At 37.4% G+C, this 21,307-nt stretch overlaps 1 protein-coding gene across 6 annotated transcripts in view; it reads left to right on the forward strand.

The window, feature by feature from the left end:
* LOC135433978 (receptor-type tyrosine-protein phosphatase kappa-like) overlaps nt 1-21,307 on the forward strand; it is an 81,189-nt gene that overhangs the window by 39,118 nt on the left and 20,764 nt on the right. For 2 of the 6 annotated variants that reach the window (XM_064690294.1, XM_064690297.1), the window contains one exon: nt 4,270-7,855. The exons of 1 other annotated variant lie outside the window; for it this stretch is intronic. In XM_064690294.1, coding sequence (XP_064546364.1) covers nt 4,270-6,450 — 2,181 coding nt within the window. In that variant the 3' untranslated portion in view covers nt 6,451-7,855. Of the gene's footprint in view, nt 1-3,722; nt 4,010-4,269; nt 7,856-21,307 lie in introns of those variants that run through there. 3 more of the 6 variants (XM_064690298.1, XM_064690300.1, XM_064690299.1) reach the window with 3 other exon arrangements.

Genomic DNA, 21,307 nt, shown 5'->3' on the forward strand with positions numbered 1-21,307 from the left:
TTCAGTTCAGTTCAGTTTTGGTTCAGTTAAGTTCAGTTTGGTTTGGTTTGGTTTGGGCCTTTTCGTGTGGCTTACATGCGGATTTCGTGGCGCTAAGGATGCGTTCTCCGTCCTGCAAACTGCGGTCAACCGCAGTCAACGCTTTGTTGGCTTAGCCATAAATGTGTCCATGTTTGCGTGTGTGCGTGGAGCCTAGTCAATGGGGGCGGCATAGTTAAGTGCTTGAGCTGCGTGCCGGCGCCATTTTGTGGGGGGGGCAGGCAGGCGCCGCGGCCTGTGTGCCCAGCTAATGGGTCAGCAGCTCTCAAATTAGGTGGCTACAGCAATTTACAAGAGCCGCGCGGCTTTATGCCGGATTATCGTCTGGCAGAAGGTACGCAAATATCTTAAATTAACTGCGCTTCGGCTATCCACGGCTGCTGCTCAATGTGCTGAGGCATGTCTTATTATAATTTAAGCAATATACGATTACAAACATAAAGTAAGGCGATCACTGGGGAAAATTCCAAGCAATTAAGCTAAAAATTACATTTTTATGATTTTTTTTTCAATGAAATAATTGGCAACCTATTTTTTTGGATTTTTTGTGATATGATTTACACTAGAAATGCACAGAAGGTAAAATCTTCAAAATCATTTTTATATATTTTTATATTTCTTTTCTTTTCATATTTTACAAATATTCCAAGAATATTGTATTTCGCAATTTTTGTTCAAAATATGGTTTAAAATAGTTTTTTATTTTGTATTTCAACTCGCATTTTATTTGTAATCTGTCTTGGGACAATAAACAAATGGCTTAGCAATTAAAGATATAATAAAACTTAACAGGATTGTTTGAGCTTCATTCAGTTCAAACAATGTTTAAAGAAATTAATAGGAATTTTATCATGTAAAGAGAATTTCTTCTTTTTAACATATCTCTATGACTATTTCAAGAATCAAATTATTTAAATTGTTTTCTTTTCATTTTATTCTATAACTTTTTTCTATTTAAAAGAGAGTTCGAATTAATAAACTTTTAGATTAAATTGCAAACAATAATGCCATGCCGTAGCAACAAAATCCAGTTGGGTTAAACCTTTTCCTATTTCTCTAATATCTTTAAACATTCAATAGATTTCCTTGGCATTTTCTTGAAGCTGCTGATCAACGTCAACGCAATTTTCCTGCACCTGCACCTGCTCGCATTTCCAATAACTATTGCCTCTGTGCTTCGTTTTCTTGTTAAAGTTGCCTAGTTATGGCTAGTTTGGATAATGTGTTATATGAGCTGCTGCATAATTTGCATAACATTGTTAGCAGTAGCCGCTGCTGGCCCTGCTGTTCCACGAACTCGCATAGTTGGACATTGTTGTAGCTCAAACGCAGCTGTATTGCAGTTATTATTATCCACTCGTTTGTAAGAATCGCTCAGCTAGCTAATTTTTCACCTGCTCAGGTTCCATTTTTCACACAGAATTATCCGAAGTTGATTAAAGCGATTCAATTTTTCTAATGGTGTATTAATTTTTCAGTATTTGCTTATACAATTTTTCAAAGCAGGCATGCCTCTATATTCTTTTTATCCAGGGATGGTTTCAATTTTTAAAGCCGAATGTTGTCACATCCATATATAAATTATTCTGTATATTATGATTATAAAGAATAATGTACGACAGACAAAACATCAGTTTTATATTATAGAATATTATATATACATATATTCTATATATTCTTCAATAATTTTAAGAATTGAGAATCTTAGCCCAGTCAGACTGAAAATTTCGTCTTAATGTATAAAGAACACAAAATCCGTGCTCATCATAATAAAAAAGAAAAAAACATTTCCACAAAGCAATATATTATGCACACGTCCGAGCACCTATTAAAAAATAATATAAATAATCGTTACTTTTTTATTTGCCCTTCATTAAATTGATTGAATTTTCAATTTTCAAATTCGACGGCATAAACTTTGAATTCCGTGGAATAATTCGAACATTTCGCTTGCTCGTTATTGTGTTTATCTATAGAGGGCATCAAATTGCTAAAATATTGGCGCACAAGGCCGCGCGGCCGTAATGAATTTTGAGCCAACATTTGAATGCCGTGGCCCATTGTATATACATACGCGAGATTTGTTTACATTTGAAAATTCTTTGACATATGCTCGTGTAATTATTTCGAAATTCGAAGTTTACCTCGAGAGCGCCAGCCGCCAGCCGCCAACCACTTCGTCTGCAGCGACCGACCACAAGATTGTGATCACGATGTTCGTGATTGAACATCATTATGATCAGGTATTTGTTCTTCATGGCGTGTGTCGAGGGGCCGCGCTGCGCTTCCTCTTTGGCTGTGGGCTCTTGCCAAAAGCTATTTAGAGGCGTTGCATACGGAAATCAAATGTGTGAACGTGAAAATGTGAAAATGCACGGGAGCAACAACAACAACGTGAATAGAAACAACAATTAAATTCTCACAGCTGACCAAAACAGGAAATGTAAAATTTACTGCAGTCCATCAAAAATTTGGGCATTTTTATATGTCGGGGCATATTATTTATAACTTTTGATTGTGCCCTGTCAATTAAGTATGGAAATTAAAATTCAGCATATAATCAAAAAGGAAAACAAAATCAACAAAATCAACGTCACTTCCTCATTTAAATAACGGAATTTTCAATTACACAGCCCAAAACAATAGGCGAAAACAAAATACGTAATGAAAAGTGAAAATCGCATAGAGCGCACGCGTCCAGAGAGCAAGAGAGCAAGAGAGCAAGAGAGCAGGAGACGGCGAAACGGCGAGAGAGCGAGCAGCTGTATGGGGCGAATTCGCTTAGTTGGTAAATGGAAATTTTTCGCTGCGACGAAATGAGCGTGCAATGGGAAAATCGAAATTTTCATTCATACTATAAGGTGAATTGCACAGTGTGCCGCACAAACGAGTTGAAACCAAATGGAATTCGATTGGAGAAAGATAAATATACTACGATAAAGTAAATACTGGAACAAGAAATATTACAAATGCAATACCTATTTGAAAGACGAAGACACAATCTTAAGGATATTGGGTTATACATAAAAAAAATATGTTTCTAAAAGAGAATTATATATTAAAGGTATTATTTTAATGGACTTTGTCTTCAGCTAAGCAAATGCTATTTCTATATCCATAAATAAGTGAAGGCCCATTAAAAATTTTAGCTCCACATATTTGCAATTTAGTCTATAAAATCATATAGAAGGTATGGAAAATATTTTACGTTCAAAAAAATTTTGAATGAGTAAATAACGAAATTTTTTAAATTTCCCTAGTTGTTTTTCTTAAATATAGTTTTTATGCAAAATAATGACAATTTTGGTTTGTTTATAATTTAAAAAAAAACTAAAACATATTCTTCATTCTTCACTTTTTCATAAAATATCATAAAATTCTAATATTGTTGCTTTATTATTTTGTATGCCATATGTAGATAATTTTCTTCTAGATACTATTTTCAATTTTTAGTATAGGTTAGCTGGTTAATTTGTAGATTCTCATTAAGATAAATTTCCGCCCATGTCCTTGCGTTTTCGTGCCAGTGTTTCCACTTGACATTCCGTTCCACCCGCATGTCTAAAAATACCCGTCACGCACCCACGAAGCGCCAGTCACATGTGCCATGGTGAAAATGTTGCCAGCCTCGCTCTCGCTCTCGCTCTCTCTGCCTCAGTCTCTGATACATGTCTCTGTCTCTCGCTTTGGGGCCGTGTTGAGGTGAAAGCGCAAAACATCGCGCAGCGCTCGGACAGTCTGTCCACGAAATTCGCCCCAACGAGGCAGCTGAGCTGCAAACGAACCACACGCCAGCGAGCCACAGTCGTGTAGTGTAGTGAAGGAAAGCCAAAGAGAGCAAAAATAAAAAAGAATAATCTGAAAAATAAGAAAAATAGGAAAATACAGCCAGAAAAGTAGCCAACAAAATACGCGGCGTGTGCATTATATTTATTTATAACAAATTCCGTTTAGCGCGACGCATTAAAAGGTGAAATACACAGATTTTTCAGTTACTAACCAGCTAACACAAAAGGAAAGCCCAAAGAAAATCAAAAGAAAATGAACTGAAGCATATGCAAAAAACAAAAGAAAAGAAAAAATTAACAAGCTACTAAACCAAAAGCAAATGCTGTGCCAAGTGTACAAATACTAATCGGTTACTTCCTCCTCCAAACAACGCACAACCAACACACACACACGCACACACTCGCACACACTCGCACACACTGATTGATGATGACAACGCAGCAGCAGCAGCAGCTTGCGGCAGCAGCGTCGACTGAATCGGCGGCAGCAGCAACGGCAGTGGACACAGTCATGACAGCAGCTGCGACATCAACAACAACAACAACAACAAGCACCAAGCTGGGCAATGGCAATGCGGGCGGCAACAACAACAACAACAGCAGCAGCAGCACGAAGCAAGGCAAACACAGGTCGAGGTCATCCGCACGATACGATGACATGGAAAAGCAGCAGCGGAAAAGTCGCGCCATCGTCTCCATACCGAACACCATAAAGCTGAGCATGTTGAACAGCGGCCTTTTGTCCTTCGAGCGCATCAAGCTGGAGGCGCGGGATGAGAACAATTCGCTGTCGAAGACCATACCGAATGGTCCGATTGATGTGCGGCATTTTCTCAAATTGTGCGATTTGCGTCGCAAATTTCCGGTGCTGTATAAATTGGAATTTCAGACGGCCGCCAAGGTGGAGACAAACACCTGCCGGCATGCGCTCAAGAAGAACAATCAGGAAAAGAATCAGAATCCCAAGTGCATTCCATATGATTACAATCGGGTTGTGCTGCAGAAGCTGCCGGGTGTGCCCGACTCGGACTATGTGAATGCCTCCTATATGGACAGCCTGCTCAAGCCGAATGCGTATATTGTTACCCAGGGCCCCGTCGAGGAGACAGTGAATGCCTATTGGCGCATGGTCTGGCAGGAGAACATCAGCGCCATTGTCATGCTGACCAAGACCTTTGACTTTGCCAAGGTCATGTGCGTGCAGTACTGGCCCCCGAATATGGAGGTGCACGAGACCTACGGCGATATACACATCAATATTGTGCGCGAGGAACAGTTGGCCAACTTTCACATACGCACGTTCCGTTTGTACAAGAAGGGCGAACAGGGCGAGGTTACGGACGAGCGTCTGATTTTACAGTTCCATTATACGGAATGGTATTCACACTCCTGCCCCTTCTCCAATGCCCTGCTGGAGTTCAGGCGACGCGTTCGCCTCGTCGTGGGCAACATTATCCGGGACGAGGATGATGTCGATATGCGTGGACCCATTCTGGTGCACTGCAGCGATGGCGGCGGCCGTTCGGGCGTCTATATGTCCATCGATGCCAATCTGGAGCTGGCCGAGGAGGAGGAGTGCTTCAATGTCTTTGGCTATCTGAAGAAGCTGCGTCAATCGCGCAAGGGCCTGGTCGAGAACGTCGAGCAATACAAGTTCATCTATGATACGCTCGAGGAGCATATCATATGCGGCAAGACCTGGTTTCCCGTCTCCGAGCTCTCCGACCGGCTCAAGGCCAAGGCGCGCCGCAATTCCGGCACCAAGATGAACGAGTATCAGTCGGAATACGATCAGATCTGCAAGCAGACGCCCCGCTTCACCATCGGCGACTGTGCCGGCGGCCATCGGGCCGATAATCGAGAGAAGAACCGAGATGTACTTTGCGTGCCGCCGGATAATTTTCGTCCATATTTGACCAGCTTTCAGGGCAACGCCTTTACGGACTACATCAATTCGGTCTTTGTGGACGGGTATACAAAGCCGCGCGAATACATTGTCACCGAATGGCCCATGAAGCATACCCTCGGCGAGTTCTGGTCCCTTGTCTACGATCACGAATGCTCCGCCGTGGTGGTGCTCTGCCAGCCGCCCTCCCAGTCGCAGCAGTATCCATCGTTCTGGCCGAACAAGTCGAAAATGGAGAAATACGGCCCGGTTTTTACCGTGCACTATGTCATGTCGAAGAGCTATACGAATATCAAGCAGTGGGAGTTCAAGATCAATAAGAAAATCGTTTCGCTGACCGAAATGATGGCCGGGGTCAAGGCCCCAACACGTACCGTCCAGCTATTTCAGCTAACCTGCTGGCCCATGGGCCACAAGGTGCCGAGCTCAACCAATTCGCTGGTCTATCTGATGAATATGGTGGAGATCTGGCGCAACAAGGTCGACTATGGACCCGTCTGTGTTGTCTCGCCCGATGGTCGCAGCCGTGCCGGTGTTTACTGTGCGGCCAATGCGTGCATCGAGCAGGTCATACAGCACGGTGAGGTCGATGTCTTTCAGGCCGTCAAGACCGTGCGGCGCAACCGTCCACAGCTGGTCGAGAATATGACCGAGTACAAGTACTGCTACGATCTGGTGCTACACTATGTTCTGCACTTTCTCAACAAGAAGGATTGAGCTGTACTACAAATATGTTCTTCTTTATTTTTTGGCGGTTCGAACCCTGCACTTTACCAAGTGCTGCAATTTCTCAACAAGCAGATTGAAGCCAAGATCTTTACTTGGAGAATTCGCACTTGTTTCGTGGCTTTGTTTGCCCACAAACAGGATTCAGCTGTACTGAAATTTTTTTGTCGGTTCGAACCAGCACTTTCTCAACAAACAGCAGATTGAGCCGTACTAGAATTTTTCTTGAGAATTCAAATCCGCTCAAGCAACTGCTTTATGGTTAACAGTACCAAGTCCAAGTGGTCCACATTTATTGCCTACTATCTATTATCTAGTTAATGTCTACTCTACGAGAGCTTTAGAGCTGTAGAGCTTTAGAGATCGGGGCTAGACTCGGCTTGGCACAGCCTTTAAGCAATAATACAGAGTATTTTTGTTGTGCATAACACACAATTTGTTAGTTCTTTTGTTGTCTCTGGAAATTCAATTTCCCCCATTTTATTTGTAGGTCCACAAGTTCCTAACTGGACCATAAATATATGAAAAGTAATTTAATCAAATGCAAAAGCCATAAGTACTATATGATCTGATGTTTGAACTGTATGTGCCATGTCTAATGCCCTAATTGTTGTTGTTATTACTATATAGAAATATATATATATATATACTAAATATATGAAGAACCTCTTGAACTATTACAATTACTATTTACGATTAAATACGATTATGTTTACGATATATATATATGATTACGTTAACTCTTAAAACTTGCTACCTTATACAAATTGTTGATATATATCTAAACTTTACTGCATACTATAAATGGATAATATATATATATATAGATATATATATATATAAATGTTATGTTCTTGTGTAAAAGAAAGTCGCATAGTTTTTAGGGGCTGGTCTTGAAAAATGTTCGAAATTGTATTTTTTATTCATGTTAGAACAAAAACAAAATATTTATTTAGGAGTAAAACGAAACGCAAACAGCAAACAACAAAACCCCAAGCTCGATAAGAACAAATTGTTGATTTATATGGAATGTACACACACCCATACACACACATGTCCATACATATATGCACGTATATGTGTATGTCGCGTCTATACTCGTATATTTTCGCATTTATGCATTCGAAATAAGAAATATTTGCCTAACAATTCAAATGCATATAACAAAAAAGCCCACACACACACACACACAGACACAAACGCACAACACTTATATTTATATACATATATATACATATATTCTTATATTCTTGTAAATGTATTGAATTTATTTTTTTAAATGTGAATAAATGTGTATTTTGGAACGATTCCGTACGAAACTTTAGAGTAGGTTACGAAAAAACGAAAACAAATACCAAAAAAAAAAAAACAAGAGGAAAAAACACGGGAAAAACTACTTGAAATTGTGTTTTTATTTTTATGGCCAAATTCTTTTATATTTCAGCTATGGAAAACCGTAACGAGAGAAATTCATATAAATAAATATCTGCAGCAAAATCTTGCCTATAGAATTTCCATTTGAATTTTACGAAAATTTCAAATCTTTTGCGCTCAGGTGCTAAACGTAAAAACCAAAACAAAAACAAAAAAAATTTTTATTCAAAAAGAAATGGGTGTGATAAATGCAGAGCGGGAAAGTGAGGTGAGATGTGCTTACATTACGAACATTTCTGCAGGTGGCAGACAGCCTGAGATCCCATCGTGACCTTACACATCATTGAGAAGGTAAATCAGCTGCTGCCTAGAGTTTTTCCAGCTGTCCTCTTTTTATAATAAATCTAACTCGAGATTGAAGCCTAGGAGAGAGCTTCTGCAGTGAAGATAAAAGTTGTTATAATATTTCTGGCATTTGCAGGGGGCATTCAAATATTGACAATAAACAAATAATTAAATAAACAGACTAATTGCATATAAGGAGACATCTCGAAATATATTTGAATATATATATATATATCTATATATATAAATATATCTATATATATTCTTGATCAACAGCTGAATTGATAAAGCCATGTCTGTTCGTCTTTCTGTTAGATTGATTAGATAACTAAACAAAAACGAGATCTCAATTACGAGTTATCTTCAGCATCGAAATACTATAACAATTAAATAACCCTAAGACTCTTAAGATAGTTAAGATATCTATCTAAATATAAAAATTACCAATTACAAGCCATATTTTAATTTTAAAGATACATTTTCTTCATCTTTGGTTCAAGGCAAAGTTTTTTCTTTTATGATTTTCTCAAAGTATCAATTTAGTAATATTGCGCATTTATGGAATATTTTTCCTATTTTTCTGAATCACAAAATCAATATTTTTCCATCTTAAATCCAAATGCACTTCTGAGTGCAGCAAAAACTTTGATCGCATCCAAATCGCTTTCATCGCTTTATCCCAACAATCTGTGGGATTTCCATTAGGTCGTCGTATAAATCCATGCCAATTATTACAATGCCACACCGAAGATCTTGTAGGTATTACATCTTTTGATCTTTGCATTCCAAAACTGAGTCATAAACTCAAAATATCAATCAAAATATGATTTATATTTTCCGTATTTATTGGAATATTTTCATTTGCGGGCAACGGAGAAAAAGAAAAAAAACAACAAATGAGATGATAAACAAAACAAGATGCTCCGCACGATAATCGCGATGCGAAAAAATAAAAAACCTTGACCAGATTACACTTTAATGCGTACAAATCAAACAGAGGCCTCCATTATGTAGATATCGCTGTGCGATAAAGTGAGTGGGTTGCGGGGGGAGGAGCGGGGGAGGAGTGCGGGGGCGGCTGTGCAAGGTGTGGTCGCTATAAAATCGATATATGACAGCACAGCTCTTGCTGTGCCCAGCAATAAAATACAACAATAACAAGAGCCACAACAATAATAGTAAAACTTGAGCACTCGCAATGACATCAGCAAAAAGTAGATGTACGTAATATATATATATATATATATGGTATATATGTATATATACGTATGATCCCTGTAAAAACAGGCAAAAATGGGCTCAACAGAGGTTAAACTGATTTAAGGCAGCTGAAAAAGTTGCGAGTATTTTGATAATTTCGGTTTTTGATGGCGCCTAAGTCGTGGGACGCCCTAATTGTTATTGTTAATATACCCTGTACGCAATAATATATAATAGAAACGGGTATGATGAAGTTTAAAAAATGTTTGCAAAGGAAAGGCATTATCTTTGATACCATAAAGTATATTCTTGATTACCATCAAAAGCGGAGTCAATCTTTTCCGTCTGTCTCTTTTAATGCGTCGATCTCGGGAATTATAATATAACTATTTAAATCATTATAATTAAATCATTATAAAATTCAGTTAAGTTTATTTCATCCTTTTCTCACCCATTTCACAGAAAGTGATTAATGACTAGCAAGAGCACATTTTTTTTGTATAACTCGAAATTAACAAACATAGAAGTTATTTGAGAACTATTTGATTCATATTGAGCTGCAGCATGAAGAAGAAGCACAGCTTTTGCTTAACCAAAGCGGTTTGCGGTCTGTTTGTGTATTTCTATATATATATATTTTACATATAATCAAAACGAATATATGTCTTGACAGCTCGAGGATACAGGGTATCCCCTCGTCGACTACCGTACTCGTTATCATTGTTGCCAGGCGGCAAGTTTGAACATTTTTGCCATATACAAAATACGGGCAGACAAAATAGAGCAATAAGTTGTTTTTTGGAAAATTTATTTATGAGCTATTAATACAAAACGAGCGCGTGGCAAATTAATTCCATTTGGCGGGGGGGCCGGCATTGGAGAAAGCTCTTCAAATTAGTCACAGTTTGCTTTTAGGAGCTGTTTTAGTTATTCGCTAATTAAAAACTCAATGGCAATTAATTTTCATGGGGGAGGGCGAGCTAAAATTTATGTCATATCAACTCGAACATGGGCGCAAAAACTAAATCCCTGCTTTTAATTGCCTATTGTGAGTGTGTATGTGTGTGTATGTGTATGTGTGTGTGCTTGTATGTGTGCAAGCAATAGATAAATACTGAAAAATGTTCTTATTAATTTGTTTTCAAATTGATTGCATTCAGCTAAAAATTTATGAATTTTATAAAGTTTGTATTTGCTTATCAAAAACGGACTGCAAAATACTTACCAGAAACTTTTTGATTTATTTTTTTTTTATTTATTTATAGATTGTTACAAAATATCAAATCTTTGTTTACAAATGGAGCAAAGTGCGTCGAGCGTATTTAAATTTCAGCAAATCTATTTTTATTATATTCCATACTCTTACAAAATCTTTCTCTAAGGGTTTTATTTTTGAAAAGAACTGGAATTATTTTACATCCATTTTTTGGTTGTGTCAATAATATTTATCATTGAATTCTGTTTCAGACATTGTAACTTTGATAGTTCCTTTTTGGGTATAGATTTTTATAGCATTTCCTGTCTTAAATAGATGTTGGATTACCGTGACTTTAGCTTGGTCGTATATTTTCATAAATCGATTTCCTTTACCCTTGCAGCTGGTATTAAACTCCTGATTGTGCATCCGAATCAAAATTGTAAGTGGTTAGGCTTATGGTAGCTCAGCAATTGCCCACAATCAGGTTTTCTAGCTCGGTTCGAGGTTCGTTTTGATTTCGGTATCAAACCAGTTCGATGGATCAGATTGTTTCTTGTTTATGTCCACATAGAATGCGTACTGTCGGAAACAGTTGAATATAGGGATTTATGTAAAGTTAAATATTTCTAACATTTAATTCATTATTAAGAGTTGTTCCCTTTGCAAATTCCCATTGTAGTCGCAGCTACTTAACTCGCACCAATTGCGCTCCGTTTGCTTGTGGTTCCTTAAGAATTGTACAGCAGAGGGTCGCATTCTATGTAGGCAACTACTTATGTATTGTTCATTTTCCCCTCTTTGCTGCCCGTCGGGACTATTGCCACACAATTACCTGCCGCTGCTGCTGCTGCTGTTGTTGTTGTTGTTGTTGCCACACTCCTTTGGGCCTGCCATTCACAATGCATTATTAGCCTTTGTTTGAGGCATTTTGTAGCCTGACGACGGCTGCGTTGTTTGGCTAATTCAATTATGCAACGTCTACGTGAGCTGTTTGTATGTGTGTGTGTGTGGGTGAGTGTGTGGGTGAGTGTGTGGGTGAGTGTGTGGGTGAGTGTAAATGCAATTGAAGGCAGGCAGGCACACACACGTCTATTACACACCTGTATGCACACTCTTGTGTTCATTCAGTCACGCATTTGACTTAATGGCCGCTCGGCAAACCCTTTCCGCGTGAAGTCGTTTACATTAGCAGTCGGCGCACGCATACATAATAATAATAATAGTTATTATAATAATAATCATCATAATATAATAATCATGTGTAGTTGGCATTTTTAACGACGGCGACAAGAGCTCAGCTCCCTTCTAAGCAGGCGGCAACGGGCCGGGCACGTTATGGAAATGAGTTGAAAACTGTTGGCCTTTGGCTTTTCACATGTGTGTGTGTGAGTGTGTGTGTGTGTGTGTGAGTACGAGTGTGAGTGTGTGTGTGTGAGTGTGTGTGTGTGTGTGTGTGTGTGTGTTTGGCTTTCATGTTTCACGTGCTCGGAGTGAAAATGAGTGGCACTAATTTGATATGACATGAAATTAAATTTAAATAATTAAAGAAATGCCTTTTGTGTGGCTGCTGCTTTTTCTACTGTTACTGCTGCTGTTGCTACTGCTGCCACTTCGGTTGCCTCCGGGCGTAGCATACTTTTGTGCGCCCACACACATTTTAATTACGTATTTGCCAGCCGAGAGCACAGGATTCGTGTAGAGAACGTAACGCAGATCAAAGATGGGATTTAATTTAAATATGAACACAAGTTGAAAGAACAAAATGGAAATAATTGAATATTTATTTCTAAAGAAACGAATTTAATGAGCTGGGTATTAAAATTTCGAATTTGTTGAAAGTGAATCAAACAAATGAATATATTGGCCCTTTTTGTTGCCAATTTTTAATGATGCTTGTGAAAAACAGCTCAGTCAATATAAACGTGACATAATGAGCCCGTGTGGCTTAGTTGCCTGAACGTCGGACTAGCAAGCGAGAGGTCGCCGGTTCAACTCTAGCGGTAATTATAAATGTTTACATTTGTTTATAACATTGGCTATTCTTGACAACTAATTATGAAAAAAAAAACTCAGCTTGGGTCAGTAAATGTCAGACCATCAAGCGAAAGGTCGCTGGTTCAACTCTAGCGGCAATTGTAAATATTTAAATTTGTTTAATTCATCTGCCATTATTCACAAACAAATAAGATAGACAACGCAGCTTAATGAGCTTTGGTGCCTGAACGCCGGACTAGCAAGCGAGAGGTCGCCGGTTCAACTCTACCAGCAATCGTAAAATTATACAATTGTTTATTAATTTTCCCACTTTTCGCAAGGAAAAAGCAATATTATTAAATTTAAAATAAATACGAAGAATTGCACAAGAATTTGGCTGAAGCTGGTGAATTTCACAAAAACTTGCTTTTTTAACATTGTTTATTTGACACGGACAACGCCGGTTACTTTTCTCTGGCAATTGAATTTCAAGAGAAACTTTTCGATAAAGAAATTTATTTGATAATTTTTTCAAGCACATATCTAAAGAAAGTTCTTAATTTACACATTCAAAAGAAAAACTTTATCTAAATATATTTAAAAACAGCTCAAACGTATCGAATTTAAGCCCTTACAGCGTGTCAGACTTTTTCTAAAATCAATATTAATATTCATAAACAAATAATTTTCTTTTGCCAATTGTGGCTCTATTGAGCCCCAAAGGATTTGAAGGATATTGATATAATTGCCGCATGGCTATGAGCTTGCGCCAAATATTTGCCAATTTGAAGCCGAACGGAACAAAGGCACATAAAATATTGCATATTCATATTTAATTTGTTTTGACAAACTATTCACAAACAAGATGCCAGCGAGTGTGAGGGAGAAACGAATGAAAAATTCGAATCAAACTCGATAATTCTGAGTGTGCAGAGCCTGCGGACAATGCATGGCAGAATGCATGCAGAAATGGGGAGCTGGCTATACGAGGCTACACATAGATTTAATTAATGTTAACACGATGACTTTGACATGCACACAATACAAATAGCACACACACACAGAGAGAGAGAGAGAGAGAGAGAGAGAGAGAGACACACACTAGCTGCACTTGGCACTGCTGATAACTGACAAATTGAAATAGGCGGCCGTTTGACTAAGTGACTAAGTGACTGACTTGGCTGCTGTGTGCAGCAGCATGCGTGTGTGTGTGACATGTTTGTGAGTGTCATATGTGTGTGTGTGTGTGTCGTGTGTGGGCTGCGCAGCTGGCATTTGGCTTGCTGACGCTCAAGTTGACTGCTTTGGTTTATTGTAAACATGTGTGCCAACTACTTGAGTACCCCGTCTAACCAAGTGAGTTCTACTTGTATGTTAGACAATAGAAACACACACACACACACACACTCACACACTCGCACACACTCACACATATACAGATGTCTGTGGTGCCATTAAAATCGTAATTTAGTGAGGCACTGCAAATCAGATTGAAAGCCAAATTGCGACTGAAACTGATTTCAAAGCAACCACAAAGCATATGTTGGAAATATACTTAACTTAATATTAAGAGAAATCATTTCAGAACACAAACCATTTCCACTTTATGCCCTATATATATATAGCTTATAGTTGCGGTATTTTCTGTAAGCTGCTTAGCCTCTGTCATTATTTAAATGGGAAAATTCAAAGGAAGAGCTTTGAAATCGGCAAATTGAGGGACATAGCCGGAGATTGCAAAGAATCTTAGAGTACACTATACAAATATGCCGATTATATTGAGAGTATAAAATTAATAATAAATTATAACAGAGGTTTAACATAGCATGTTATTTATTTAACATGCTGTTTCATATATATTTTTGATCCGCATCAATCTTCGACCTGTATTAATCTATCTCTCTGTACTTCCGACTTTCTCAATAATTAAAGCTATCAAGAATATTCTATTTGGTGTGAACGTTTATGTATACCATAACATAAATAAGTTGTACCTTATTAATTGATAATTCTACTCTGTAATCGATACATATCATTCTATGCTTCATATTATTAGCACAAGCATCTGTAGGGTAGGTGGGATAAACGAAATCTTGTCGGGTAGCTTTTGTGAAGCATACAAAGGCTAGGATTATTTTAGCACAACAATACTTGACATATTTTAAATATTTACAGGGTATTTGAATTTTAGTGTTGCAATCATTAAGTTACAATTTTTTCCAGCTGTCTGTGAGGCATATTTGCCAAACGAAACGATTTGACAAACGCTTTGAACTCTAATTTCGCACTCAAAGCTCGACACTCGCAAGCAAATAAAATAGTTAAGCTCGTGCTCAGATTTAATAGGATAATTAACCTCAGGAGCTGACGTATAAGCCTACTGAATAGTAGCTTTAACAGAGCAATCCTTTTGTTCTCAGCTTCATTTCAAGTGACTGTCAACAACAACAACAAGAATAAGAACAACAACAACTGAGGGAGGAGAAAGATGAAACACGAGTTCACTAAATGCAAATTTGCATACAAAAAAGCCACGCAGCTTGTTGTTGTTGTTGTTGTTTTTTGGTTGTAGTTAGTCATAATGAGCTGCACACTCGCACACACACTCGCACACACTCGCACACACTTTGGCAGTTGAACAAATTTTGTAAAGCTTTTTACATTATGCGAAAATTTGATATGCGCTGTGTGCTAACATACTATATATGTATATTGTTGCCTTGTTCATTATGTATTTAATTATGCTTTTGTGCATAGTTATTACAAACACCCACACACCCACACACACACTTACACACGCATACACACACACACGCACGGGCACTAAGCCACGCAAAGTTTTATGCAGCTAGTGAAAAAATTTTGCCACAGTTCCGCCCCGCCCCCGCCCCGCCCCGCCCCCAGCTACAGCTAGAGGCTGCGTCACTTGCCTCCGCGCCAAATGTCATTAACAATTTTTGTGAAAAGCTGCCTCAACAGCTCCGGCAACAACTTGAAACTTTATGTGTTATAGTCTAACAAAATTATAGTTTAATATTTAATTAAATATTTTGCAGCTTAGCAGCGCTTATGCAGTGTCCCCCTCTCCAGACACCCTACGTGAGCACCCTGCCAAAGGGGAGCTGCACAAATATTGCAAGAATGAACGAGAAGCCGAAGATTAAATACTCTTGTAGATACAGCTAAGCTGATGTGTAAAACTCACAATTTGTTCAGTCAGCTAATAATTTTTGGTAATGCAGAAAGTATTTCCTTTTAGAAACTTTCTACTAGTCTGCTGTTTATAAAAGTTAACTTATTTGTTAGAAGCATAGGGAAACTATTTGGCAAAGATATCTTGTAGAGAATAAATAAAAGCCCTGAATGTAAAAGCTTTACTTTCGATCAAAGAATCCTATGCTAGATATACGATATAGGGATAGGGGTCTTATCCAACTGATTCCGACAGCATATGGCCTGCTAAATATAGAAAAGGACAGATGGACTAGGCTATATCAAATATATCAAATATACTTTATGCTTCTATGCATTACACATTTCATAACAAAACTATAGTAACCTCAGCGAGTGTATGCATAATGTTGTATAATTAAATAATGCGCTGCTGGCAATAGACGCCATTTTGAGCCGCCATGTTTTGTGTGGTGCGTGGTGCATGTGGTGCATGTGGTGCGTGTGGTGCAATTGCATTGCATAATTAGTTGCCAACTAGTTATTTAGTTGTTATTGTTGCTGTTGCTGCTGTCACAGCTGCTGCTGCTGCTGCCGTTCCGTATGCCATTAGCCAAATCAATAAATATTTGATTATAATTGTTGATTAATTATTATTAGACCAAATATCCTGCATAAATTATATAACAACAACAACAAAAACAACAAAAACTGCATATCGCACAAATTGATATTGAAATTTGGCATGTGGGCGATTAGCTTTAAATAATTTGGCTTCACATAAAATGAAGTCCATTCAAATATAGTTTATTAATTACAGCTTTGCCTTGAAGCAAGAAAAAAATTATTTAACAAGTTTAATTGATTGTAGAAATAATTGATAATTGCAAGTAAATATTTAATAAAATTATTAAGTGTTTATTTGCAAGACTTATTAAACAATGTTTAATTTTTTTTTAAAATTTGTAGTTTTGCCTGCACTTAGGACTTAGTTTATTTTATTTTATTAAACATACAAAATACCAAATGGACTTTAATCTATTTTATCTCAAATTTAAGTGCAGCACATTTATTTATTTTATTGCCTCTTTTGAATACTTCGGACTGGTAAAAGTAACGCAGAAATATGTTTGTTATATTTTTTAATTGAAGCATTTGAATGTCAAAACTGACAAAGTTGAGCAAGAAAAAGGTCACCAAAATCTAATAAATTTATTATTTTCGCAAATATATAAAGAAAATGTCATCATAAATTAATTAAAAAAAAGAAACTTGATATTCAAAAAATATTTCTTTCATACCCTTGTAGCGGGTATTATAATTTTGTTATGAAATATGTAACACATTGAAGGAGACATCTCCGACTTCATAAAGTATATATATTCTTGATCAGGATCAACAGCCGAGTTGATATAGATATAGATATGTCCGTCTGTCTTTTTCTATTCAACTAGTCTCTCAGCTTTAAAGCTATCGTATGAAATCTTAAACTAGGCATTAAAAGGTCATAATATTCTCCCTGTATTTATGCAAAATCTTATTAATGCTGCCAAAGAAACAATCAGTCAAAAAGAAGGTTCTTGTATGGCAAAATATTCTGTTTTCCAAGCTTTTTCAACAAACTCAGCATTTAAGCCCTTGGCTACACTCACATATCTGCAAAAGGGAAATGTCTACAAGGGTATTAAATTTTCGGTGTGCCGAAGATATGCATAGTTTCCCGTTTTTCTTATATTTGCGTCTTATTAAACGTCTGCGAAGGTTTCTTTTATTCTCTTTTTAAAAATTAATGTTGAGCATTTTTTAAATTTTTGAGATAAACTAAAACAGCAAAGCAATCAAGCTGTTTATTTATTTTATTTTTAATTATTTCTCATCCTCGACTCTATTGATTTTCCGATCAATAACAAACCGAAATATATATTTTCTTTTGCACATGGCTGCATATTATTTCTCCCCCTGCCCCTGCTCTTGCTCCTGCTCCTGCTGCTGAAATGTATTTTCAATTCCGTATTTGATTTGGACCTTATTAAATTGTCGTTTTCTCAATTATATATGCTTTGTCCATAACTTAACCGCTCCGCTCGATTGTCGCTGAGGAAACGGACGCAGGTTATAAGCAAATGTGCGCAATTAGAAACATGCACAATGCTCCAGAGCATGAACTTGCCACAATAGCCAACCCCCCCCCCCCTTGTTACCACCCCTCTCCCACCACAACACAGTTCAGCTACATTCAAAAACATGCACAATAACCGACACTCAAAATGTTGCAAACACACTTAATTAAATATCCAATAGGCAAATATCAATTTACCACAAATAATTTAATGACATTTATGCTTATTATAAAGCTGCCCCCCCACCCCCTATATACATCCCTCCCCCCTGCATACCCCCAAGAGCTACTGATGAGCTGTATGACAAGCGCAGCACAATTATTCAATGAGGCTGGCAAACCTGAACAGCCAGCTCTGTGGGCTTTGTAAACAGCAAAACACAATAATGTTCAATTAAAGTCCAAAGTGTTTTGATATGTGATATAAGCACAGCGAGCACAACAATGAGAACAACAACAGCTAGAACAATTGTTGGTCAAATTTGGCCAATTTGAGTTGCAAGCCCTGCAACAACTGAACTCGGCTAAGACCAGGAAATTTAATTAAGTGGGTGACTCAGGTGTGATCCAGGCGCATTTATGTAACATACATGCGCTCTCCAAACAGTTGATTACGATGATGGATGTTGTAAGCCGACAGTCCAGATCCTAACAACTGCAACTGCCGGCAGTAGCTTATCCAAGCAAGTCGTACTCTGTAGAGCGTCTTAGGGCAATAACTACAAGACTTCCATTTATTAGACAAGTGGACACAGACACATACATAAGCTCACATACAAGCTGCGCCTTTTATGCAGCGATTGCGCCTCTCTCCTCTGCCCCACACTATGTATAGGAAATTGATTCTTGATTAACTAAGGAACTTATGGTCCGATCCTTTTAAAATTCTCATGACGTAAAATGGCATACTAAAGTGTGTGTATACCAAAGGAATGGAAAGACTTATCCAGAAAATGAAATATTCTAAAACTATGTATACTATTACAAAAATGCTTTCCAGGTTTGTTGCAACTAACTCTTATAATTCTCGAGTTATGCCTATATAAATATAAATATCATTAATAGAATTTAAAGAATTCACTGAAATAATTGGTAGTTATAATCAAGAGTTTTGGAATCCAATCTCAGCGCTACACTTTAGCATATAGAATTTTCTTAAAGAAGAAAGAAGCTGTATATCCATAATTAATTTCAAATCAAACTGATGCAATAGTCTAATGTACATAACAACATATTTATTATTGAGAGTTTACTAAACAAATCCTAAAAAGTATTTCAGTTATCTATTGTCTGTTTAATGGATTTGTAATAAAAGAAGTCTGCTTAAGACTGGCTAAATGAACTCCTTAAATAAAGGTAGATAGCTTAATTTACTTATTCTTTGTACAGTCTATGAGCTATCGAACAAAACATGCATTCCATTTAATTCCACAAATGCGAATAACTTTTCTATGATTGCACCAAATGCCAGCTGCAAAAATACCTGAAGATTTATCTGCAATTTAAATGCATGCCACCTGGAATGTAAGCTTTACGGCCAACTGTGTGAATTACAACACGATTCCCTTTTGTTATGCTGACCAAAAAATGTCAGCATTTTAACTTTGGCTGGTAAAATTGACGCCTACCTGATGGGCCCGCCCATTTGTGGGATAAACAACGCCTCTGCATATATACTGCATACACAATTAAATCGGGACAAAAGTGCAGCAAAGATCAACAATGCAGAAAGATAGAGTGCGGTAGGGCGAGAGCGAGAGAGAGAGAGAGAGAGTGTGAGAGAGGGAGGAGAGGAAGGGAGAGGGAGAGTAAGCCAAATGCTTTTAATTGAAAATATTTGCAAGTTTGACACTGCAATTGACCGCAATGCAACTGCAACGAGCTGCATACATTTAAAAATTCACAAAAAAAAAAATAATTAACAGAAGTGTAGAATGCACGACTAAAAGATGCCCTAAACTGCAGGGTATAAAGTACGCTGAGCTAAAAATATAGAAAAAAGTAAAATTAAATTTTTTTTCATTCTCGATAAGCTTCGGTGCTTAGAGTCCGATCCTATGCCATTTTCAGAGCTTAAATTTGGCGCAGAAAAGTGTTTATATGGAAAAGAGCAAAAATAACTTTCAAATTTGACGGGAGGTATTCAAAAAGTGTAGATGGTTTATTCAGCACTTGTAATATTCGAGTTATGCTCAAAAAACAGCTTCTCAAAAGCGATAAACATCGATATTATGAGAATTGAAGAAGAAATAGAAAATAATTTATAAGCTACATTTCTATTTATATACATATACTATATTTTTGATACTTGAAGACGGATGGAAAAAAGGACATGACAATATCGGATCGTCCTGATTATGAGTATATACATTTAATGGAGTCGAGGATGTTTTCGTTGCCCACATTTGCACAAAACCAATATACCCCTTTTGTCCCTTTTTTGTTGGGTGCAGGGAATTCAGCAAAAAATTGCCGAAGGCTTAAACTGAATAAATTCCCGTAGAATACAGAATACAGAATACAGGATGCCGGCAACAGTACACCGAATTGCAGTATCACAAATTTCCAAACCATTTATTGATTGTACATTTGAATATTTAATTGTATTTGCCGCCTGACGCTTGCCCACTCGATGTCAGCTGCCAAACATTTGCACCACTTGCTGGCGACACTTGCACCACATTTTATGGGGCTTCTTCTTGCCACTGCAGCTGGTCGGAGGCGGCAGGCTTGGGAATTTTTAAGCAATAATTTTGTCGGACTGTGCATAGTTTAATTAAAATTCCTATTCAACAGCTAAATGAATTTTCAACAACAAAATTGTCTTGTGTCGAGAACATTTTACCTTGGCAAATTTTGGTATTTTCGAGAATTTTTGTGCATCAACACGAAGCCCGAACTGTAATCAAATTATGTGCGCATATATTGAAATTAAGCTTGAATGTGGCTTGATTGCTTGGACCAGGCACTGCAAACATTTTAATGCAAAAGTATTTTTTCGCACCAGTTGAAAAAGCAGCTGAAAACCGCCAAGCCCGCGTATTGAATTCCCTGGGTTCTGCGCATACGTCTCGTATGCCCAGCGGGAAGTCGTTTACAGGCAGCCCACAAAAACACGCTTGCCAAGGTTTGAGATATTCTGAATAACACAATACATTTTCGCTATAAATACGCCAACTTAAAGGTGAACAAATACTTTGAGGGGGGAAAATAATAAAAGGTTGCAATTAACTTTAATTTATTTTAAAATCTAAATGGAGGCTGCAAGTCTCATTTTATTTGCTCTTCTATAATTTTGAATACGTGGCTTAGCTTTCTATGCGTCGAAACAACGAGAGGTCGCTGGTTCTAAGTCAGCATAAATTTTCATTTGATGTATTTTTTATTTGTTATTTATTTATTATAATTATTTATTTAACATATTATTTACACGCTTAATGGAACTTTATAACTTTAGTGCTTACTTA

The sequence above is a fragment of the Drosophila montana genome, unplaced genomic scaffold (genome assembly GCF_035044405.1).
Source record: "Drosophila montana isolate Dmon_TW-CO22-7 unplaced genomic scaffold, ASM3504440v1 contig_3257_1, whole genome shotgun sequence".
NCBI classification, from domain to species: Eukaryota; Metazoa; Arthropoda; class Insecta; order Diptera; family Drosophilidae; genus Drosophila; species Drosophila montana.